Raw genomic sequence first — 23601 nt, forward strand, 5'->3', positions numbered from 1 at the left:
TGTGAGGACTTGTATTGTAATTTTGTAAGCACTTTTAATCAAACACACACACACACACACACACACACACACACACACACACACACACACTGTGTGTGTGTGACTGAGTGACTGTAGCAGATATTTAAAGGAGCTGAAGGAAACTCTCCTAAATAGATTCCTGAGACTCCACATTGTTGGTCTTGCACAATTAAATGACTGAACCTGATGCTCCACATATTGAGCTGAAAGGGAACTCAACACATTCATTGTGTAAACACGTGTGAACAAATGGATATGAAGCCCTTTTTAAGATAAATTGCTTCAAGGGACTTAAGTCAACGTTGACACTTATGTGCTGCTAGACTGTGATGAGTCAATGGTGTCGCACCTCCAACACAACTCCTGGTGGTCAAGTTCCTTTTTCTCACCAGAAAAGTACTCATTCATAAAATAAATAAACATTTGTTTTTTCTTATTTTCTCTGTATAGTGTCCTGTATCTCACACAGCTTATTACAACACACACGCATATACATACACAAAAAAGATAAAATATAGTAATAAAGTGTTTTTTTACTTTATTTAAAGTCAGAGTCATACCATGAATTACAAAGTCAGAGTAAGAAATGTGTGAGAAAACCAAAAACTCTGAAAACTGACCACATAATCTCATGTTTTGTGATTATAGAAAAAATACACAAAGAGTAATATGGGTGTATGAACATAATTAACAAAGTAGACGTGATAGAACGTAATATTTTCTACATTAAACACCTCTGAGTAATAACATTTTTGTACTTACTTACGGTGAGTGTTTTATTACTCAATCAATCACCTGTTACACCATTATTTGTACTCATCATCTGGCTTTACCATAGGTTTGTCACACCATACATTCTATTTGCTTGTAAATAGGTAAATAATGTTTACAGAGACTGGGAGAAGCAAATAGAAACTCCAGGAAAATGGTGTTGGTAGATATTTTGCTGTCAAACTATATAGGGCTCAATTGTCTGCTGTGTTTCATGCAAAGGTCGTTTAAATCACTGTTGCTACGGCTACGGCTACTTAGAACATTCTGTAAACTAAGATGTCCTGATATCGATTGTTTCTGCTCCATGTTTTTTCTTTTTTCAATTCTTACTTTTTGTTCATAGCAGAATTGCACAAAGTGATCCTCCCTTCATGTCAAATTGCCTCGTTTGAAAAAAGATATTGTGACGTGCAGCTCGTCGTGAGCACCGACAACGCGACGCGACAACTGATCCAAACCGCGTGAGCGTAAATAGAGGATGTGCAGAAAGGTTGTTGATCAACAACACATTCTTTCTTCACAAGTTACTCAATGCAAAAGTTGATTACAATGCCGGAGTCAATGTTTACAGAGGTGTTGTCACAAAAATCCCCCCCACGGTAAGCTTTTGTAGAGAGGAGGGAGAGATAAGGTCCTTTTAAACGAAATGCCACAACTTCAACTCCTCGCTTTTTGTGCCCCTTTGTGTCTCCTACTGTGGAATGAGCCGAGATGGTTGGAGGCATGAACACGGCCTGCAGGGATGTGACTCTCTCACGCGGCTATCTCGGAGGGGCCCCCCGCCCACGGCCCCGGCCCCGGCCCGGCCCATCACCCGGCATGGGCGCAGGTCCTCTCGGCCCCGGCGGCCGGCTCACCGGCCCTCGGCCGTTGGGGTTGGGCGATGCCAGAGCCACGTCTCTTTCCAGATTAACGCCTTTGCTGGCCGTCCCGGGCTTCGTTTTCGTTGGCTTTGATTCTGGCTGCGGCTTCTTTTCTGTTTAGACGGAAAGAGTGATGCAGCAGCTCAGCACCTGGGTTCAAAGTCATACGACTCAAACTCAGAACCGTAACGCCTCGATGAATGCAGCTTACTGACCAGGCTGAGGTGGAGGAGGAGGCTGGAGGGATCGGTTCGGCAGCAGGTCCTCCAGGTCTTTCATGACCTGGTTGGTGCTGTCCGTGTTGTTCCTCCGATTCTTCTCTTCATCCCGAGCCTGTACGGACGGACGAGAGAGGGAGGGGGGGCAGGTAGTTGGAAAAAAGTGGGCAAAAATATTTCAGACATTCAGGAGAAGACACAGCCTTTTGTTCTTCCCAGGGCATCAAATACCGACGCTCAGTCCCATCCCTCGGCGTCGGAAAGCGACACAGAAGGCTCTATTTAGTGTCTGTGTAAGACCCCCAGGGGTCTAAAGTAACGACAATGTCAACACTACCGCGTCATCAGTCACTCACGAGGCAAAACAGCCAAACAAACCAGTTTGTTGAGTCATTCTGAAGCTATGTTAGGGATGTTTGTGAGATATTTTCCGTGCCGATGTTGCTAATTTGCACTGATCAGGCACGACTGGCAACATTTAAACATGAAGCTAGTTTACAATACTTTGAGCCGCAGGTCCCACTTCCTCGTTGTCAGTACTTTTTCAGCCAGCTTAATGGAATAAGCTTCAGTAGCCTCCGGCTCTGTGAGCACCATCACACTCTGTAATTACCATCTGCATCTTCTTCTTCAGCTCCATGTTGGCGTTTTGATAGGCCTCAGACACAGAGTTCAGATAGTAGATGGCCAGTCTGTGAAGGAGAAAACACCTGTTTTTTCAGTTTTTGCAAAGACGTGTGTGTGTGTGTGTGACCCGCCGTGTCTCCTCTACACTCACACCATGAGCAGTACAGCTGGTATGATGAGGCCTGGGTTGGCCGCGTAGCTGAAAAGCGTCCCCAAGAAGGCCGGCAGGTCCAGGTCGATGGTCTCCATGATCACATCGAACATCTTCGCCTTCCCACTGCAAACTTCCGCATGGTCAACAACGTGTGTGCGCGTGAGCGCGTGTCTACACATCCTCTAGAGGGCCTTTTGGTTCCAGCTCTCACCTGAAGGGGCCGCAGTCAAACGAAGGCGGCAGGGTCATGATGGTGTAGACGACAGGCAGCAGACTGAGGAAGAGGATGAGGAGCAGCAGACCCATGTAGAAGTTGTTGGACTTGGACGCCTTAAAGACCCTCTCGTGTGGGACGTTGGTGGCCATGACGGCCCAACACTGATAGTACATGGAGCTGAGGAGGCGCAGCACGTTGATGCCGACCAGCCCAGGAGCATAAAACGCACCCATCCTGAAGACAGCGTGTCACGTGATCAGACGACAGCTTGTTAAGTCTGTTTAATTGATCACAATGCCAATATAAGCAAGTCAAACGTTGTGTTAAAATGTGTCTTATCAACACAACTACAATCAACGATTCTTTTTTTGAGGAAAGGAGTGGGCGTCATGGTAACCCAACCAATACGTGCTGAAATACTGGCTCCATTGATAATACGCATCCACTCAGAGATCCTTGATAAGTGCAGATACAATAACGCATGCATGTAGTTACGCAAATGCACGCACACACACACACACACACGCACACAGGGGAGAAAAAGGCAATTCATCAATAAAGTTCCTACCAGATCATTCCTTGATTGAATACCAATCCAAGTACATTACCACTGATGTCAAACTCTCCATATGACGGCTGTGAACAGAGTAAAGGATCAGTGCTTCCTAAAAGCAGTAAAATAAGTCACCAGATGAGCAGATAGAGACCTGGATTTCAGGTAAGTCACTTAATTAGACGACAAAAATAATGACGATATCACATAAACAGCATAAGACTCATTCCAACAATCCAGATGATGAGACATTTCATGAAAAAAGGACCCAATCGTATGCTGGCGTAAAAATAAAAGTTTGGTCGGCCATGTTGGTCTCAGCAGACCGTCTGACATGTAGACACAAGATTAACAGGCAAGCAAGTTCCAGGAGTAACCTCAACCTTACTGGGATCCATATCGGGACTGAACCACTGTTAAAATGACTAGTTACCATCTTACTTTTTACATGCTCACGAGCTGGAAATAAAAGATGTTTTCTTAAATTCAGAAAGAATCGGCAAATCAAAGTGTAAACAGCAAAACAATTGATGCTTTTTTTGGTGTCAGGGACCTGGTATTGTTGGACAGGATACATATCGAACAGAAGCTGCTACTCCAGCACAGCAGGTAAAAAGAGCACTACATTCTGCGCTATGGACCAGAAACACCTTTAAGAGGAAAACCTTCTAAATGCGTCATCTGTCACACTCACAAATCCCGCCTCCAGGTCCCAGCACCAGCAGTAGTTGAGGAAGCGAACGATGACCGCTCTGGCAAAGTCACCGATCAGGATGGTCAGATAGGACACCTGGATGTCCGAGACGGTCAGCTTCACGAACTCCTGGAGCAACGCACGTTATCATATCAGAGCGGCACACTCGCTCACAGTTACTCATCAATGAATTCCAATGTAGGTACAATATGTTAACATATGTTGAGGATGATGCATCAGATGATGCTCTGGCCGGAGAGAAGTGCAAAAGTGAGATGAACCTGCGTCAGGTGACTGGAGGACATCAAATACTCCTCATAACAGCATAGGAGCTTTACTGACACAATGAAAAAGTAAAGCAGTTTGTATTTGTCTCACAATGCCGACTGCAGTTTCCCAGCAGGGTCCTCTGATGACATCGGCGGGGCTCATGGGGGGCGGGGTCGCCCCGGTCCCGTTGAGCAAAAGCGTGTAGTTGGCGTAGTACTCTTTCATGGCCCAGATGCTGGCGTTCTTAATGGCTCCTTCTTCTTCCAGCTACACGCAGTGACGCAGGTGTAAAGGAACAGAGACAGAAAACAAAACCCGGGTAATAATTTCCTTCCTCAGATCACCAACAGAGGACATCTGAGGGGAATTTAGAAAACTGTCCAGCTGGGCGGTGTGGAAGGAGAGAGCTCACTCAGGCTGCTGCTGTACCTTGGTGTTGACTTCGTCAAAAAGGGCAAACAGGAAGGTGTAGAGGTTTCCCAGGAAGAGGGCAAAGATGCGTCCGAGCTGCCACTTGAGGGCGATTCGTGGATGGTAGTCCTCCAGCTCAGCGATGGTCTCAAACAGGGGAGGACACACCAGCCCCAGCAGAGACATGATGATCTCCAACTATCCGAAAAACAAGCACAACCACCAATGACATCTGGACGACAAATGTTATTATGACAAAGCGATTTTATTTGCCTATTATTGTCTCTCTTTGTCAGAGTTGCGTAAGAAGATGGAATTTGTCAAATGCATGTTGCAACGTTACCTCGTTCTTCTCGTACCAGCTGAGGTCGGTCCTGTTGGCGAACTCCTGAGACCTCTTCACCACGAAGTAGATGAGGTATCCGCTGCCACCGAGGCTGCAGGTGATGAAGAAGTTCGCCAAGACCCTGAGGAACCTGCGCAGGTGGATGTTCTCGTCCTTCTGGTTCTCCTGCTCATCCACGATGGACTCCTGTTCTCGTCCGCAGCAGAAACAAGATTTACAGTCATTAGCAGCGCGACAACGAAACAACTGGTGTATTTAAAAGTACCGCACACGTGCACTTATTTGTCTGTTGCCGTGGGTTACCTTGAAGCTGGTGGTGATGGAGGCGTATTTGTTGTCAGCGGTCTCTGAGTTGCCGATGAGGTAATCCCAGCTGGTGAACATCTTCCAGGCAAATGTGAACTCGCTTTCGTCTCCGTCTCCACCGCCGACATCGGCGTTCTTGGCCATGCTGAAAGAAAAACAAAAAAACAGAGAGCAAAATGTACCGATTGTTTTATCTTCATGTCAATACGTTCCGTTTTGTTGTAGGCTTTGGTTTGTCACGTTAAAAAACAATGTAATCAAAGATAATCTTATCCGAGTCAAATCAACACAGAATTGGTGCTCGATGATTTTTCCACAACAGCGTTAAGATTGTGAGCTGCTGCTGCGGACTCACGTGCGGATCACAACCATCAGGCTGTAGCCGAAGGTCCCGATTCCAACCATGAGGTAGGACAGAGGCAGCCTGAACTTCAGCAAGCCGATGGTCCTCTGGTCGTTGTAATAGCCGTAGAACAGGACTGAATACTTGCAGTAGCCCTGAGATGAAGAAAAAAACATTTTTTTACATTTGTTTTAAATCTCGCAGATATTAAAGATCGAATGAAACGAAAGTTTGGTTTTATTATTTTACGAACAAACTGAAATGTCTCTCTGAGACTGCTGACATGTTGGAAAAATAGATTGTGTAAATCTGGATAAAGTTCTTTCACCACCACCTGAAAATGCATGCGCTGAAACCAGTGGTGTTTGGTCTGTTTGTGTCATCGTACATCCACTCACGTTGAAGTCCATGAGGACAGAGTAGTCTTGAGCGGTGTCCTGCTCAGCTCTGGGAACAGTCTTCCTGGGAATGGACCCGTAGGGAAGGCCCATCAGAACCTGGAAAATAAGCAGAAACATTTTTATTGATGATTTCAAACATTCCAGCAGCCATTAGGGACGATTCATTTGTTCCCCTCCAAAAGCATTTTTTTAATTCCCTTTGAACATTTGGCTGATTTTACTTACTTTATCTTTATGTTTAGTGGATTTTCATTTGTTTTAGTCTTAAGTATTCACTAGGAAGAAAGTATATAATACATACCTGGAATTCTTTCAAAGTGTATGTGTAATGGTTTGCCTTATCAAAAGATTTTTATCCAACTTTGTGATTACTAAACTGGACATCCGTTCACCTCGGGGATGACCACCAGTCCGAAAGTGAAACCGAAAAGCACCAGATTCATGCCGTACATCCAGCGCAGGAAGATAAAGTAAGACGCCACAGACGACCCAAAGTGACCTGAAGACATTAAGTGGAAACGTGAATTCAGCATCTGTCCACGAGGGGGCGCCGCTGAGCTGATACACACTGCTGTGCACTGTTTGCAGGACTCACTCTCCACATCTTTGATTTTCCTCTCCCACGGGATACAGGCTGTTCTGAAATTCTCAAAATCTCTCTGGAACTTGATCCATTTCTGGGATGAAAAGATCAATTTAAAAGAATCAATGGAAAACAAACATAAACAAAGAGAAAAGATAGAAAGTTTGAATTCTTAGCTGACCTTTTTCATCATCACTTTGTAGGCAAACCACTTCCTGCCCTTTCCTTTTCCCAACGCTCCTTCAAACTTATCCACGAATTCTTGAGCCTCCCTGTGAAGAAACAAGGTCACATGTAAGATAAATGTCTGTTACAATGGACTTTATGTACTTCATTATGATTTACTTCTAGAACTATTATTATTGCTAATATCCCAGGCTAGAAACTGACAGTCATGATTACAGGTGTATGTTTACTTCAAGTCTAAGAGCCTCCTCTTCATCCTCCATGGCTTGTTCCTGATGGTGGCAATCAGCTTCTTCTTCTCCTCCACCTCCTCCAACAGCTGCGCCATCTCTCCCTCTGACAAGGATTCCTCCTCTTCAGAGTCTGAGTTGGCATCAGATGAACTTGGGCAGAAAAAAGCAGACGATGTTCATAATGGTAGCTAACTTTGGTTTGGCATGACTACGTTGGCTAATTAGCGCTCAAACAAAAAGCAAAGCGTCTTTAAGACTCTTATTAGAATGTCATTCCTTTTGGATTCGTTACGCACCAGATTACTGGATAAATTCAAACTTTGACCTAATGATGCTGCTTTAGAAAAAATGCAACGGTTCACCAAAGTCCTCAGGATCAGGAATTTTATAACGAAAATAAATGTGGTGATGCTGGAGGAAAAGTCTGGAAACAATTTAAGTACGTGTGATCCATTCTCTGACAGAACGGCAAACAGTAAAAATCGACAACAAAAGAGGGCAATCCATCGAATTGTTCTTGGAAAATAAATCAGACAGGTTTTACGGGATCGAAAGGCCATATTTCATGTTGACGGGCCGAACGCCAAAAAGGCAAACAAGCTTAGATGAGGTGCGTACATCGGCGTAGCGGAGTACTCAGCTCATCATCAGGTTTGTAAGGGATATTCATGTTCATGCCCCCCAGATGATTCACCCTTTTCAGTTTTCGGCAGGCGCCGCCCTCACACCAAAAACAGAGACTTTTCATACGAAAGCCATTGGTCGGGTTTCCATTTATTAAGATCTATTAGCTATCTGACTTCTTACCTGTCGTCCTTTTTCTTCTTCTTCTTGTCCTTGTCGTTGTCCTTCCCCTTGTCTTTCCCCTTGTCCTTCCCCTTGTCCTTCCCCTTGTCCTTCCCTTTGTCATCCCCCTTCTTGCCCTTAGTGTCCTCCGCCTCTTTCCCCCCTTTCTTGCCCCCTCCCTTCTTCCCCTTCCTCCCCTTCCCCACATCGCTGTCCTCTTCATCGCTCTCCTGAGCTTTGCCTCCTCTCTTCCTGTTGGCTGCTCCTTTCTTCTTCCTCTTAGGAGCTTCGTCCTCGCTGTCATCCTCTTCGTCACCCCCGCGTTTCTTGGTGGGCTTCTTTTTGTTCGCTACCCTGCGTCCCCTTGGAGCTTCATCTTCATCGTCCTCGTCTTCATCCTCACTGGCTGCCTTTTTCCCCCGGCCTCTTCCTTTGGCGCCTCCTCGTCCGGCTCCCTGCCTCCTGTTGGGTCTCCTCTGGGGTCCGTCGTCTACATGGTGACCAAGGAAAACACAGAAAACATTGCATTTGGCGTCGTGGTAATTTGATGGCTGTAGAATAACCCTTTTCAAACCAGTCCCATGACGTGGCGTTGGATGCGCTCACCATCGCTGCCGCTCAGATCCCCGTCGACCTCGATCTCAACTGAGGAAGGACACAAAGCGACAGTGACATCAATGTATTGACTGACAAATGTTCTGTACTCACAAAGAACAGTCACCCTTTCTTGTAATTGAGACTTCTCTGTCAAATAATTTATCCATTGGCTGCCTCAAGATTCCAAGACATTTCCTGTCGATAATAAGAACACCTCTCCAATTTGTTTTTGTTTTATTGGGAAAGGGAAAAGCACATATATGTTTAAATGTCAAGAATCCTCTAGAATACACAAAGCAGTAAGACGGTAAGCTAAGAACATTAGCGAGATGCGATGGGGCCACAGAGCGCTGACACTTGAAACGATTGTTCCTTTTTTCCTTTTAGGGGAAAGAGAAACAATGAATAATGTATCGTAGTACGGGGAATAACTTAAATGTTACAAAAACATGTTGAAATGAAAGAAACACAGGTTATTCTTTAAAAAAAAAAAACTCGAATGAAAGAAATACAGAAAGTTAGAGATTTTCCAATAATTTTTCGAATGACCAAAAAGCTCACAAACTAACGACAGTCCCATCGGCTGCACTTTGTGCTCATTGTAAGAAGCCAACGTCAGCATGCTGAAATACGGAAATCTCTGCAGTTTTAGAGATATTATTATATATATTATATATTTTTATACAATTGGGTCTCCAATTTTTTCACCCAGAATGCAACTTAATCCTTATTAAACATTTGGTATCAATCCCTTGACTAAAAGTAACTCTTCACAGTGGTTACATTTTTATAATCAACACAACCTAAATCACTGTGACCTAAAAAGCAAACGTTCCAATCTTCTAATCTTCTACTCACCATCATCGTTGGAAACTGTGTCTCTTTTTCTCGGCATGATGCAAATGAAAAACAGCGTCCGTCCCGTGTGTCCTCTACACGCCGGCTGGTTCGCGCTCCTCTGCCCTGGCCGACCGCCAGCGCCCCACTCAGGTATCTGACAGCGCCGTCGCTATGGCGACGACTTCAGGCGACCAGGTCTTCTTGGACAGGTGAAGCAAATTACGGACACCAAAAGAAATTCTGGTGTGGCTTATCGAGTTATTCTCCAGCAGTTTGGCCATGTGGATATACGTTGAATCAGAAGTACGTAGGAGGCGGGGAAATACACCTGTGGGTCACATCAGCTCCTTGAGCCTCAACATCGGCCACTGTGCCCCTTAGCTCGGCTTGACGGACGTTTCCGGTTTTGTTTTTATCGCCAATGGCCAAGGGAGCATCTCCATCGCCTAGAGACACTCACTCATCTTGTAATTAGAAACCACACAGACACACGTGCAAGGAGACTAGGGACTAGAGGCCCTAAAGATTTAATGAAGGTTTAGGTTTCTCGAGGTGAGCCTCATTGGGCAAACAGTTGGCACTCTGAGATGACTTTGCACTTACGCTATTTGTGTTTTTGACATTTTCAGGAAGAGACCCAGCAGGCGGAGCTGTGAGAGTCCAGCTAACTGTAAGCAGAGCCGAAACACCTCAGATCCACGAATTGAATATTAGAGCGGAGCTCACTTTTCACATCCAAAATGACCCCTTTACAGGGCTGTCAGTTGACACGAGGGAGACAGGGTTCACACCCCGAGGAGTCGTGCTTCAGGAGACACAGCTGCTGTGTTCAGGGAGTCTGGGCACTGGTCCCCATGTAGACACACATGTAGAGGCCCGTTAGCACAGTTGTAATTCACCACAGACACAAACATTTTGTTTAACCTAAAGTGGGCATTTTTTAGCTATTGTAATGTATATATTCAAAGCACAGTCCTATGGGCGCTGGGGGGGGGGGGGGGGTGACACTTGCATGCATGTACATATCCATCTTGAGTGTGACTAACATGCTGAATAGATTTTAGAACCTCTTTTTAGATTTTAGAACCTCTTTTCACAACTATAGTCGGGCCATAAATATGTGAATAAACAAGATGAGCTTTGAGTGCAGACGTTGGGCTTCAATTTGAGGTTATTTACATTCAAATCAAGGAAAAAGGTGCAGACATTGCAGAAAGGAACGTACAAAGTCCTCCCGTCTGAAGGCACCAAACGCAGTAGGACAGAGTAATGAGTAAAGTAAAGATTTGGTTTTCCAATCTTGAAGCGTGGAATCCATCGACGGCCTTATCCGCTTGAGGGCAGTTTTGCTTCAGCTTGGTCTTTGGGTTCGGGTCCGGGGACGGACCTGGCACATGCAGTACAGCCCACTTCTTTGTCCTCACAAACTCTGCACTGCGAAGCGCCGCCCAATTTGTTTTGAAGCATTCAGCTTAATATGGGAAGATAATATTACACTTCAGAATTCATCCTGCTGCTTTTGTAAGATGATAAAATAAATACGAGGAAACCAGATCCATCGGCTGCCGTACACGGGCACGCCATAACACAAGGCCCAGCATGCTTCACTTCCTTCTGCATGATCTTCCCATCATATGTCAACAGTTGAGTGCAACACTATAGATGTCTTCCCTTAAATATTGTGCGCCGTAATCCCCATATTTACACAATATGGAGGCACAGATTTAATTTCGACCGGCATGTCCATCAACAAGCATCATATAAAGCACCGTTATAAAATGTGTGTCTTCGTCCAGCTGTCCAATTTGTCAATCGGGTTTTGGTACGTACGTGCACACACACACACACACACACACGCACCTGGATGTCTAACAAGCTAAAATCAATATTTCATACATCCCCATGCATCCACAAATTCAACTTTCAACATGCATTTTATTTACATGGCTAAAATGGTGAACGTTACTCTCAATATCAGACTTACAGATCATCTTGTGATGGATCACATCGCTTCCCTACTTCTCCCCCCTTATTACCTACGCCCGTACAAACTTCCCCCTTCCACGGTGTCCAAACAGCGAGGAGTGCGTCATCTCGCTATATTTAAAGTGGTCTTTATTCATGGAGTACGGTTTTTAGTTTGAGTCTTTAGCATTAAAACTAAAGCCCAAACACACAAATGAATGTTTTATGCCACCTAGTGGCGATTTACTTAAATGTATTTGCACATATACGTATGGTACTGCAAAACTTAAAAATGAACGCAGTTTTACAGATGTTGCGAGCAAGCGAAGTAAATAAAATACACAAAACAAGTATTATAGATGAGGTAGAAAAGTACTGTTTTCCCATTGTCTTATGAATACAAAATAACACATCTTTGTGTGCTTGATTCATATAATGAAAAAAAAAAAAATTGAAATTAGTGAAAGTATTGCAGGTGGACAAATTATATTCGGAACTTCATAGCAGGGACACCAGAGAATACTACTGAAACAGCAATGCAAGAACTACAACTGAAAACTTTGGGTGGTCAGTATTTGCACCTGAAAAGAAACCAGGTTTTCCCACAATGCAGTGTGTCTTCGTCGTGTCCCGTGTTGTGCGCGCGTGTAAACCTACGGTCTCCAGGGTCGGCGGGTGATGAACGGAAGGATGTCGCACCGTGGATGCATTGTTGACGTGCTGGTAACAGATAAGCTTACAAAGCGTATTCAAACACTAAGAGATGCCAGTGAGGACTGAATTAAACCATATGGATAAAAAGGTCAGAAATGGAAGGACTGGCTACATTTAGGATGAAGACCACATCAGGACAACTGTGATACTGAAGAGCCATGAACTCTGTTTTATATTTGTGAACATAATTTATTTACATCATACAATTAGTTCTTTATTACTGGAAGATTACACACTGCAGTATATAAATAAAGAGGTTTGTACAAACTTGCATAACTAAAAGGATAAAAAAACAAAAAACACAATAAGCAGCCAGACCAAAAACAATCAAAAAACGGGAAATTGATTAATAACCTACGAGCACAGGTCTAAGTCACCGCAGCATACAACGACTCAACAGCCGCACACATTCTCTCTCACACACGCCTTCATGCACACACACACACACACACACACACACACACACAAAATGCAGGAGTCAAAACACTCCCAATTTTTTGAATTCGTCAGCTCACATTAAAAAGAGGAAAAACATTCAAAGGTGAAGTAAAAGATGAAATATTAGTGGAGCTAAACCCTTCCGAAGGCAAAAATTAATACAAGTTGACGCTACTTGTCATAACCCAACACACGGCATACACACCACTTCTCTGGGAAAACAAACACAAAAAGGGAAACATACATTTTACGGTCAGGTGACTAGCATCAAGTGACTTCAGTGGATGGTTTTGAACGGGGAGGATTGTGGCGTTCAGCTCACAAACAACAGGAAGGGGGGGGGGGGGGGGGCAACTAAAAGACAGTAAATTGTCCAGCTGCGTTTCTACTGACACACACACAGCTGGAGGGAAGGAATGCGGCCGGCCAGCAGGCAAAGGCTCGCAACATAGTCTCTTTTTCAAAGTCTCTTCAGCAATTTGTCTGAGCTGTGTGTTAGATGGGGAGGGGGGGCAGAGTGGATGAGGTTCAGCATTTATGGATGACGACTAACTGGGAGTTAAGGTGGAGGCCGACAACAAAAAGATGAAAAATATCCAATTTTTGCTACTCGAGCCAGCAGAGAGCAAGCAGGGCTGAGACGGCGCCATCAGCGAGCGGCTCGACTGGCACCGCCATCAACTTCTTCTGAAAAGGGCTCGACTGGTTCGTCAGCAGCCTCCCGCAGTCGCTCCCAATGACACACACCCCCCCCCCTCCTCCTCCTCCTCCTCACACACACACACACACACAACCCTTCAAAAGTGTTAGAAGCACACATGACCAACAATGAAAGCTGAAAATATGTGAACTCTCATGCACTGGGGGGAGGGAGCTTGAATTCAAAACAAACAAGGGGAGGGGGGAGGGGGGGACAGGTCCTTCAGGATGAAGGTTGGGCTCAAGTCCATTCTTTTCTTTCTTTAAAGCCAATTAGATCCCAGTGTTCAAAGTCAAACGGAGAGTCCCGTTCATATTCTCTGGATCTTCTCAGCCACCACCACGGGGTTCTCTTTGCGAATCTTGTCAGCAGCTTCGGCTTTGTAGTCGTACGGACAGTTGTGCTTATCTGAGTAACGGTGAATTCCACAGAACAGATTCCCACAGCGGCAGTCAAAACCTGAAAGCAGAGGACAGGACGCGTCAAATCAATGTAGTGCTCATTAAACAGTCTTGACTGCAAAACATCAACTCCTCCTTTAAAAAGACTAGTGGAGACAGATCAACACGTCTTTAGACCCAACGGATGCCTTTTGCAGTTGCAAGTTCTTTTAAAATGTTATTACGGTTCAACAAGGTATGAACTTCTGCGAAAACTTTGAATCGCGGTTTAATGAAAATCATTTTAGCCTTCATCGGACAGTGAAGAGGTAGACAGGAAGCGGCGGGGGAGGGGTCGACATGGTGCTACGTGTGATCAGTAACGTCTGAACTCTTCTCTCGGTCATGCTCCTTTAACATTTGCGTCATCTTATTTTTTATAATGAAAACAGAATGAGTTTATCTGCTGTGGTCTGCGTGGCAAAATGGCAGATAAGCATCGCTCGCTGCTCTGCGACGACTGAATTGTACTGGCGTTCACAGCTTCCCCCGCCATCTCGTTTTGAACACCTCACAACATTTCATCTTGTAAATTAGAACTGCATTATAATACTTGAACGAAAGTGCATAAACAAACTTGACCCAGAAGAAAAAGAACAAACCTGGGAATAGTGAAGATTTTTCTCCTGACATTAAGTCGGCTGTTGCCTCGGTTTTCTTACCTGTGAGGCCGAGCTTCTTGCGGCACATAAAGCAGCGATTCTTCTTGGGTTTTTGGGGCTCGGGCTCTTTGGACTGGTCACTGTCAGCGGTGGAGGGGTGAGCGGCTGAGCATGTGGGCTGAGTCAAAACTGGAGACGCATAAGAAAAGATAAGGTCCCCGACACAGTAAAAAACAAAATCCTTTCTTGGAGCAAAAGTCTATCCTGTGAGAAGATAAACTATAAACAACGCTCATGTTGCAATGCGGATACGCAGTATATACGTCACAGAACATTTTGGAGAGTTTGTATTTGTGAAATGATCCGTTTTGAGTCACTTATCAGGAGTCAGGAAGATTTATTGCCAAAGTACGTTAGACATACAAGGAATTTGACATTTGCGGTTGATGCATAACATTGGACACCAAGACAAATAACATGCTGAAGGAAAAAAGGACATGTTCAATTTACAAATTTAGTTTCCAACCCAAATCCAACCCACCTGGCTCTGAGAGCTCTACTTTGCTCCCTGTTGCTCCTTTCTCCTCACGGGAGAGACTCATCTCAGTCATCTGCTGCGTTACAGACACCGCAGTTGAAACGCCACTGCAAAATGATAAACGGGAGAAAATGAGTAAAAAACACTAGATCAGCATGAAATCCTAACACTGAATAACGGTTTCAGGTTTGGTGAAGTCAATTCTACATGAATTACCCGCTGATGTTGCATTTAAGGAACATTGACAGTAAACTAAGTTTACATTTAACATTGTTTACGTCAGCAGCCTGGAAGTTGCTGTGAACTAACATTAAGGCTTTGTCAAATTAACATTGATTAGTTTAATTAAATATTAGTTCTAGTCAGGGTTTACCAAAACTATGTTTAAAATGATTACATCCAGGATTAGAAGTAGAGCCTCTGTTGCACAATTAAAAACCAATCGCTGTTTAGTAGATCCAAGATTAAATCTAATTGATAGACGACATTTTCTCTGTACTGCTTAAACAAATGTGTGCGTTTTTTGCTGACCTATAATTTGAGGTTTGACGCGAACCGATTTATTGGTAAACCAAGAATTATATTAAAACTAAATGCTGTATGCTGCTAATGACTTAAAAGCTGAGTAGATAATTCAGTTCTCAACTTCCCGTTCAAGAAGGCAACCAGCCGTGTTTGAAGGCAGTGCAACGTCACCCGGGGATCCACTCACCTGAACGCCTCGCTGGCAGCAGCCTGAGCAGAGGCAGCGGCCTCGGCGGCCGACTCTGCAGCAGCGACCGCAGCTGCTGCGGCATTATTCAGGGTGGCCTCTAACCTCTGCATGGCAGAGGCCTCAGCTGCGGCGCCGCCGCTGCCACCTGGAGGAGATTTCACCACATGTTACAGTCGGACAGAGGTTGGGAGTTTTATCCAACGTGCACACGGGGGAAAAAAAGAAAGAAAAGGGGGTGCGACGACACCACAGGTCTCACCAAGGGCAGTCAAAGTACTGACTGATCCATTGTTCTGCCTCGACAGGTGCTCCTTGTGGCAGACAGAGCACATGCCATTAGTCCTAGGGTTGCCATAGAAACCACAGCCATTAGCACAGGGTGTAGGAACTAGGCTCTGATTGGTCTCCTGGGCCATGATGTCTGCCGGCTGGTGTACCTGAACATACAAACAGAGAGGAATGGTGGAGGAATGAGCATTAGTGAAACAGAAGTAACAAAGGACTGCCACAAAGACATTAGATGGCAGTGTTTTCCCAAGGTCTACAACTTCAGGGGGGACAGCAGTTGGCCAACGGGGGAGGGGAGTAGTCTGCCACGGAAAAATTAAAGAAAGTGTTTCCCCTTTCACTTAATCTATTGACAACGCTAAAATAAATATATAATTTGATACACCAACCCCCGGATAGAATGAGGATGTGGTTGGTGTGACACTTAACAACTCATACATTTAGACTTTTCTCTAAAAAGTGACTCATTTGATATCACGGCTGCAACAACAAAACAGATCAAATTTGCTGTGTCACGCAATCATTATATCTGTAATTCTGTGTCTTGGAGATAGCGATTTTGGATAGAGATTGCAACCCGCCCGGTTTCAAAGTGTTTGTATGCAAATATCTTCTCTGATGAAGACTTTGAGATGCGGTTGGAAGCCCTGGATAAGATAGAAGGTGGCTCAAGAGTTCTGGTCAATTTTAGACCACTTTCAAATGGCCTAAATTCTTGTTTGGCTGTTGACGTTTAGAAAATGTTAAACTTTTGAGAACCTTAAATGTTGTTAAATAAAAAAAGGTAACAAACAATTATACTAGGCAATGTCTTCGACTGGACAGTTAATCATTACAGAAAAAACATGGGGTAACCAAAAAGAGAAGTAATCACATCAAGTTCTGGGTAATTGCATCAGTCCTCCAGGAAAATGTCGAGCCTACACCGCTGCACGTGTGTGTGTGTGTGTGTGTGTGTGTGTGTGTGTGTGTGTGTGTGTGTGTGTGTGTGTGTGTGTGTGTGTGTAAACAGCAGTGTCCCAGGCTCACGTGGGAGTTCTGGCCTTCCACTGTCACACAAGTACATTGTGATCTCCTTGGCAAACACTAGTGACTTTAACGCAGTAAGGCAGTGAACACATCTAAATATAGACAATCCCAAGAATCCGGTTAACAGAGATGCTTTCGTTTGAAACCTATGAAACCTAACCGGTGTAGGTTTCCCAATCATTGACACCGTCAACTCTCATAACACACGGAGCAGACATAAACAGAGTTTGCCCAATCGTAGCGTTACGTAGTCGAGGCGGTGTGTGGTCACAGACTCGTAAGACACATTCTAACATGGCTACGAGCTGCAGCTCAACACCTGTAGAACACACAATAAGACGAGCACGTTTATCTGCGAGACAAAAGCCCAAAACACCCACTGTAGTTAAACATGTAATAGTTGGTGGTACTGGGGTTATGCTAGCGACTCAAAAAAAGCATCTATACTTAGACGTGCTAAACGGCGGTGTTTTTAAAGTCATCGATACCATTTAAGTGGCTGCAGTCTGTGGCTGCTTCCTGACAAACACACCGGGCCACAGCCGTGTTACTTCGTCGAATCCACTGAGTCATGCTAGCAAGCTAATGGCTGCTGCTAAAGCCTCACTTTGATAAGTTAGCTAAATGCTACATGGTACATGACACGGTCCGGTTTGTTACCTCGAAGGTAGAGTGTAAAGTTAAAAGGGCAGACAAGTAAAGGACAATTGTGTTGTAAATGATTTAGTCGAATTGTTCATAAGCTAACTAGTTAGTAGCCAGATTCTCGTGATCATGCTATTACTAGCATGCTAATGGTAGGGATATGCTAGCACTGGTGTTGCATTTGCTTTGTCTGTTCTTTTGTTTTTAATACCACTAGAAGTTAACCAAGTATATTGACAATAACTTAAAATCCGATGCTTTAACGAGTATTACCAATGGAAATAACCACAATCAGTCAAAACGTTTAGAACGGCACGTTAATTAATCACAAAACCCTGATGTAACGTTAGCAATAAAGAAAGGTTAGCTCCATCAAATACAACTCGTCTTCAGGTTTAATTAGTGGACATGTTGTTGAAAGGCAAAGCAATTGATGACACTGGGTATAAGTTGTTTAATAGCAGACTCGGGTGTTATACAATTGTTGACATAACATCCAGTTGTCTTATTTCAATTACTAACGTTAATACTAAACTTCCTAACGTTAGTTCAATAAAAAAAAGTTTTCGACGACACGTGTTAACCAAGCGAATACTCAGTTAATCCTCGTTTAAGTTAATCGGCATCGACGAGGCCAGCGTTAAAGACTCTAAGCTCAAAATGTGACTTAAGCATTGCTTATGTTCTTGTTTTACTGCTCACTACCGAAACTCCTCAAACACACACTTCGGCTAACTAAGCTTAGCTCGCTGCGGTCACATTAACGGCAGATAACTTACCGCGTGTCCGAGAAACGATGTTTTCTTCTTGAAACTTGTTGATCGACGGGGTGCCTGCATTTACCTCGGGGCTAATTAACTAGGGCCGTCTAGGTAAGTCGTGTTTGTGGCTCTCTGGTCAGTCCCGAAATAGAACGTAAGACTCCACTCCGCCTGGGAGCACTGCTGGTTAATTTCGTTGGCGTCCTCCGTCGCTGATTCGTGGTGGCATCTGTTTTGTTTTACGTGGTGCGTTCGCGTCCTTTCTCTTTCCGGTGGACGTCACGGACATTGTGCTCTTCTGATTGGACGGTATGAGTGTTTGCGTATAGCCACGAAACATTTCGGGCCATTAAAAAAAGTAAAAACCTACTATTCGCAGAGCATACAGACTTTAGCTTCAACGTCGTGTTGCTTCTCAATCAATCAGTCTTAATTGGGGAGGGTCGACGTGCAGCGTTCACCTAAACTAGAACAGGAAAACAAGATTGAGAGGATGTGTTGCCTTCGAATGCTCCTCGTAAACTCTGGCTCCTCGAGAGATGTCTGTACTGAGCCGTGATCGCCAGTTTGTTTTTTCACCATGTTTTTTCACCACCTTCTTAGACGCGTCGCCCTTCAACACGTTACTTTTATTAGCAGTCTTCAAGCTATGGGTCCATCAAAGATGGTTAGAATACTAAACAGGTCTCGGCAGAGGGTCAGGGGCAATGGAGTCACGGGTCCACAGAGCAAAAAAAAGTGTGGATCCGGTTCAGTTTTTTTAACCCTAATAATTTAATACTGAGTGATCTGTCTGCTTATTTTTTGTATTTATAAATGGGCCTTTATGCAAACACAGACAAAACAGTGGTCTAATAAACAACATAAAACCCAATGAAAAATATTAGCTCATTCAACATTGCTTGACCGGTTGCTCTTTTAAAATGCTGTTTCAATTTGAGTTTCAACTCAAACGGAATTCCGATTGTAAGGAATTCCACATATTGATCCACTGAACACAAAATAAAGCACATTCAAAGTAAAAGAAAATTTGCTAGACAGTGAACTGCCTTTTTTTGGGATGATATAATAGTTAGGACACATTTCAGACAGGAAAAGAAAAAAAACATGTATTGTCTACGTCTTGTTTTTGAGGAGGATACATAATCTAAAATTCAATTATGATGATGATTATAGTGAACACGCGAGTAATCTGAGTAATTAATTCTAATACGTTTACTTCTGGACGTTTACTCTCATTTTGTTACACGAGGCCGGATCGGAAACAGGTTCACTATATACTATATTATTCTAAGAAGTAAATTAAAACATATGTCAAATAAAGATAAGAGTAAAAACAAGCATATAGCCGGAAAAGGAGGAGAGCAAATGTGGCTCACGTGACCACTGGTTGTCGTGGGAACGCATTTGAAACACATGCGCTCAGCCAATCAGCGGCCTGGAGAAATCCGGTCACAGCGAATCAGCTTGCAGCGAGCGAGGATTTAAACCAAGACTGCCAACCTGAATCTACACCGCATCGTTCTCCATTACGATTGTCCGCCTCGTTGTTGAAGAAACACACATCCCGAAATGGCTCTTCGAGTGACCAGAGTAAGTGCTTTCAATGGATTGTTTTCCCCCATTTCTACTTATGTGTATTTCGACTTGAAAGGCGTGTAAAAGAAATCTGTAATTATTTAATTTCTATTATTAGATGGAAAGTTAATTTCCCTTCCGGCTTCATTTTTTCGGTGTGCTCTTGTGCACAAAAGATTCCATCACAGGAATTTGACTAGAGACGGCAGTGCTCTTAAAAACAACACTCACTTCCACTTTGACGATAAGTTATTAAATGTTGCTGCAGAACCGCTTGGCTTCCACCAGGCCCGACCTCGCTGGGAAGGCCTGCACGGCCGCCGGGCCCGCAATGAAGCCTCGAGCTGCGCTCGGAGAAATCGGAAACATCGCAAATAACAACAAAGAAGTTCAGAAGAAGGTAAATATTTGACTTGATTATCAACGCTCATGTGAATAAGCTCTTCTTTGATTGTACTCCGAAGTTTCTTCATTCGATGTAAAGGCACCAGCCACATATCCATGCATTCAGGAGCCGTACTAATGTACAGATTCACGTTATGTAGTCACGTTACCGACTTGTATTCTGGATTGTCTAACCTCTATGCACATGTATGGGGCAAAACCATTTAACACATGTTGCCACCTCATGCAACCACTTGTATTTGAATAGTGGGGGGGGGGTCATCTCTATTGCTTTGTACCTTTTCTGATTAGGAAATTGCAACATAGTTGCTCTTAATACATTCTCAAAGACTATATTTATGTATTGGGAAAGGGCTTTTTCGCACTTGTGCTAAAAAAAAACAACTGCTAGGGTCTTTGCCACATACGCTTTTTGTTTAGTGATTTATCACAATGCAGTTTTCACTGTTCAAATTTTTCCCGTTTAAGCTTGTCAAGCGAGAGCCCACTAAGAAGACCAAACCAGTCACCAGGAAAGCAGTTGTTGAACAACCTAAACCAGAAAATGTTGTTCCTGCCAAGCCTGAGCCCAAGGTGCAGGTGGAGGTGGAGGTGAGTTGCATGTCAACTGCTATCTGAAACGAATGGCCTGCCGTCGCTTCAGTTTTTTTTTGTTGAACTCCCGTTGGGGCTTTGCATGGTTCCAGGTTCTCCCGGAGCCAGCATCCCCCACGCCAATGGAGACCTCTGGCTGCGCGCCCGCTGACCTCTGCCAAGCGTTTTCTGATGTCATGCTTCACGCCGCTGTCCGGGACGTGGATGCAGACGACTATGACAATCCCATGCTCTGCAGCGAATACGTCAAAGACATCTACAAGTACCTCAGACAACTTGAGGCAAGTGAAACTAACCCGCTCCCACAAACGCAAACTTCTGTTACTGTTAAAATTGAGTTAACAGTTTCTTGTTCCCTCAGGTCGAGCAGAACGTGAAACCCGCTTACCTGCAGGGTCAGGAGGTCACTGGTAACATGCGGGCCATTCTCATTGACTGGCTGGTGCAAGTGAGCCTGAAGTTCCGCCTACTGCAGGAGACCATGTACATGACTGTAGGAATCATTGACCGCTTTCTTCAGGTGAGTAACCGTGTCCACCGTTAGCCCGTTGGTATTTGGTCTCTTCAGTCTACTGAAGTCGACAGCGCAGCAAGAGTTTCTGAACCCTGCCATGTGGTTGCGCCTGACGCAGGAGAAACCGGTCCCCAAGAAGCAGCTGCAGCTCGTCGGTGTGACTGCAATGTTCCTCGCTTCCAAATACGAGGAGATGTATCCACCTGAGATCTCCGACTTTGCCTACGTGACCGACCGGGCCTACACCACCGCCCAGATCCGAGACATGGAGATGACAATTCTGCGGGTGCTCAAGTTCCAACTGGGCCGCCCTCTTCCCCTTCAGTTCCTGAGAAGGGCGTCAAAGATTCACGAGGTTCGTAGCTGCTCCTTGAACCAGCAGGCGCATGATTCGGCGACCGCTTGGCACTTTACCAGTCGCTAACACCCCGGGTTCCTCAATTGTCTGCTGCCAGGTAACTGCAGAGCAACACACGCTGGCCAAATACCTCCTGGAGCTCACCATGGTGGACTACGAGATGGCTCACTTCCCCCCTTCAATGGTGGCAAGCGCTTCGTTGGCTCTCACCCTCAAGATCTTGGACGCTGGCGACTGGGTGAGTTTCCTGTACTCCGGCGCAGAAAGGCTGTTTGTGTGCAAATCAACATTGTCCATAGTTCAATGAATTCTTTCTTACATGCCACCCTGCATTTGCTAAACAATCGTGATGAAGCGACGCCTATTGAGGTGTCTTGAGGTAAACCTGTCGTTTCTCCTCAGGATGTGACACTGCAGCACTACATGGACTACACCGCAGAGAGTTTGATTCCTGTGATGTCACACATTGCCAAGAATGTTGTGAAGGTGAATGATGGGCTGACCAAGCACATGGTAAGTCTTTTTCAATCATCGGTTTGCCCTCAACCCCTAGCTGCCACCGGACTGAATAGCTGAAACTTAAAATTCTAACCTTCTGTTCTTGCAGGCCATTAAAGGAAAGTACTCCACTTCCAAACAAATGCGGATTGCCTGCATCTCGCAGCTAAAGTCTTCGGTGTTGAAGGATTTGGCATCGCAGCTCCCTCAGTGAGGGGGGGGGGGGCGGCATGTGTTGACACCATGTGCCGACTTGTACAGTTGTAACTTAAAACATTTTTGGGAGCGCATACTAGTTCATTTTTCCTGTTTTAATCTGAACGCTGGCCCTTCATATTGCTTTGCCCACACACTAGCAGTTTATTTTGGGAAGAGCCTGAGGTCTGTAGCAAACTATCTTGGCTGCGTATCTGACCATATTTTAAAATTCATAGTCCTTCTATAATTTTCCCAAATCCAGACGAGCTATTTTTATTGCTTTAAAACTGCTGGGAAGCGTTACTCTAAAACGCGTGGCATACTACAAAGGGGCCAGTGTAGAGGTCTGTTTTTTTTATTTTTAAAATGTGTTTTTTAATTCTGTGTAAAGTGTACAGCTACGATTTTATGTCCTTGACTGTCTTGTTCTTAAAGCCTCTATTAAATGGTTTCAACCAGACTCAATCATGTCATTGCGGTTTTTCACCACTAGAGGAAGCACTAGGCTCAAAGTTTGTTCCCCTATGTGCCGCCTCTCAGTCCCCAGATCTACAAATTCATCATGGCTCGGTTGCCTCATAAACATGAAGCGACCATTGACATCGGCAATACTTCAACTGCCATTGAAGGGCAACCCCATAAGTGTTTTTTCCACAAATTAAAACTTGTCTTAACCCTGTGCGCTTGCGTCTCAAAGTCAATATTTGTTTAGGCCAACCTTTGGTTATGTAGCTGACTATTCCAAATCTGCCAAATTCCAAAAATGCCTATCCTGTAAAGCCACGGGATGGAACCAAGCTATTCATCCTGCCTATTGTCTCCCCCCACCCCCCCACCTGCAGTTTGTGTTAATGTTTAAATGAAGAAAGTGCCTCCAATTCTCCTCCAGTGGGCTTTAAAGAGTTTTAAGGCATTTTTGGAGAACTGCTTTCCAGTAAACTGCTGCAGAGTGTAGTCCTAAGCGGTGTAGTTCAGACTAACCATCCAGAGGGTTTACCGTAAAACTAAGATACCAACTCGTCAACCCTGACACACGGCTTCGTAATAAGCCAAAAGTAGTTAAAGCTAATGGACTGAGCAGAGTGGGAGCTTTTATCACTTCGACCCATTCACAGCTGAGACCCGGGGGGGAACCAGCCGTCCATGCTCCCCCCACCACCCACCCCCCCCCCAGGGGGTTGCCAGGAAAGCTTTGCTA

The 23601-nt window shown here is 44.6% G+C and overlaps 3 protein-coding genes across 4 annotated transcripts; 1 reads left to right on the top strand and 2 right to left on the bottom strand.

Annotated features, from left to right (window-relative positions):
- Positions 1-548: 548 nt before the first annotated feature.
- tmc2a (transmembrane channel-like 2a) lies at positions 549-9524 on the bottom strand. Its single transcript, XM_040198605.2, has 20 exons — positions 9442-9524; positions 8593-8631; positions 8008-8476; positions 7198-7350; positions 6963-7053; positions 6794-6875; positions 6591-6697; positions 6196-6294; positions 5810-5952; positions 5452-5599; positions 5146-5334; positions 4821-5000; positions 4500-4658; positions 4122-4250; positions 3443-3510; positions 2869-3108; positions 2655-2780; positions 2490-2568; positions 1874-1991; positions 549-1771 (listed from the first exon to the last, which is right to left on the bottom strand). The coding sequence occupies exons 1-20, from the start codon at positions 9476-9478 to the stop codon at positions 1557-1559; spliced, it is 2871 nt and encodes a 956-aa protein (XP_040054539.2). The 5' UTR covers positions 9479-9524; the 3' UTR covers positions 549-1556.
- A 2746-nt stretch (positions 9525-12270) lies between these two features.
- Positions 12271-18543, bottom strand: LOC120832029 (AN1-type zinc finger protein 5). Its single transcript, XM_040198042.2, has 6 exons — positions 18277-18543; positions 15795-15972; positions 15533-15680; positions 14824-14927; positions 14343-14471; positions 12271-13699 (listed from the first exon to the last, which is right to left on the bottom strand). The coding sequence occupies exons 1-6, from the start codon at positions 18334-18336 to the stop codon at positions 13551-13553; spliced, it is 768 nt and encodes a 255-aa protein (XP_040053976.1). The 5' UTR covers positions 18337-18543; the 3' UTR covers positions 12271-13550.
- A 137-nt stretch (positions 18544-18680) lies between these two features.
- On the top strand, positions 18681-22863 carry ccnb1 (cyclin B1). 2 transcript variants are annotated; one of them, XM_040198040.2, is made up of 9 exons: positions 18681-19851; positions 20105-20236; positions 20710-20832; positions 20928-21116; positions 21197-21355; positions 21468-21704; positions 21805-21945; positions 22110-22220; positions 22315-22863. In XM_040198040.2, exons 1-9 carry the CDS (start codon positions 19831-19833, stop codon positions 22417-22419), a joined length of 1218 nt encoding a protein of 405 aa, XP_040053974.2. In that variant the 5' UTR covers positions 18681-19830; the 3' UTR covers positions 22420-22863. The 2 variants fall into 2 exon arrangements, with proteins under 2 accessions (XP_040053974.2, XP_040053975.2); XM_040198041.2 differs by having other exon boundaries at positions 18949-19851; positions 20710-20826.
- Positions 22864-23601: the final 738 nt, after the last annotated feature.

The sequence above is a fragment of the Gasterosteus aculeatus genome, chromosome 14 (genome assembly GCF_964276395.1).
Source record: "Gasterosteus aculeatus chromosome 14, fGasAcu3.hap1.1, whole genome shotgun sequence".
Taxonomy (NCBI): Eukaryota; Metazoa; Chordata; class Actinopteri; order Perciformes; family Gasterosteidae; genus Gasterosteus; species Gasterosteus aculeatus.

Excerpts from the sequence above, each read along its gene's own strand:
- LOC120832029 (XM_040198042.2), bottom strand. The coding sequence starts at position 18,336 with ATGCAGGCACCCCGTCGATCAACAAGTTTCAAGAAGAAAACATCGTTT. Across the intron at positions 15,973-18,276 it reads CATCGTTTCTCGGACACGCG|GTACACCAGCCGGCAGACAT; the intron begins GTAAGTTATCTG and ends TTGTATGTTCAG. Across the intron at positions 14,928-15,532 it reads GCTGCCAGCGAGGCGTTCAG|TGGCGTTTCAACTGCGGTGT; the intron begins GTGAGTGGATCC and ends ATCATTTTGCAG.
- tmc2a (XM_040198605.2), bottom strand. The coding sequence starts at position 9,478 with ATGCCGAGAAAAAGAGACACAGTTTCCAACGATGATG. Across the intron at positions 7,054-7,197 it reads AGGAGGCTCTTAGACTTGAA|GGAGGCTCAAGAATTCGTGG; the intron begins GTAAACATACAC and ends GTTTCTTCACAG. Across the intron at positions 2,781-2,868 it reads TTTGACTGCGGCCCCTTCAG|TGGGAAGGCGAAGATGTTCG; the intron begins GTGAGAGCTGGA and ends GGAAGTTTGCAG.
- ccnb1 (XM_040198040.2), top strand. The coding sequence starts at position 19,831 with ATGGCTCTTCGAGTGACCAGA. Across the intron at positions 21,705-21,804 it reads GGGCGTCAAAGATTCACGAG|GTAACTGCAGAGCAACACAC; the intron begins GTTCGTAGCTGC and ends GTCTGCTGCCAG. Across the intron at positions 21,946-22,109 it reads TCTTGGACGCTGGCGACTGG|GATGTGACACTGCAGCACTA; the intron begins GTGAGTTTCCTG and ends GTTTCTCCTCAG.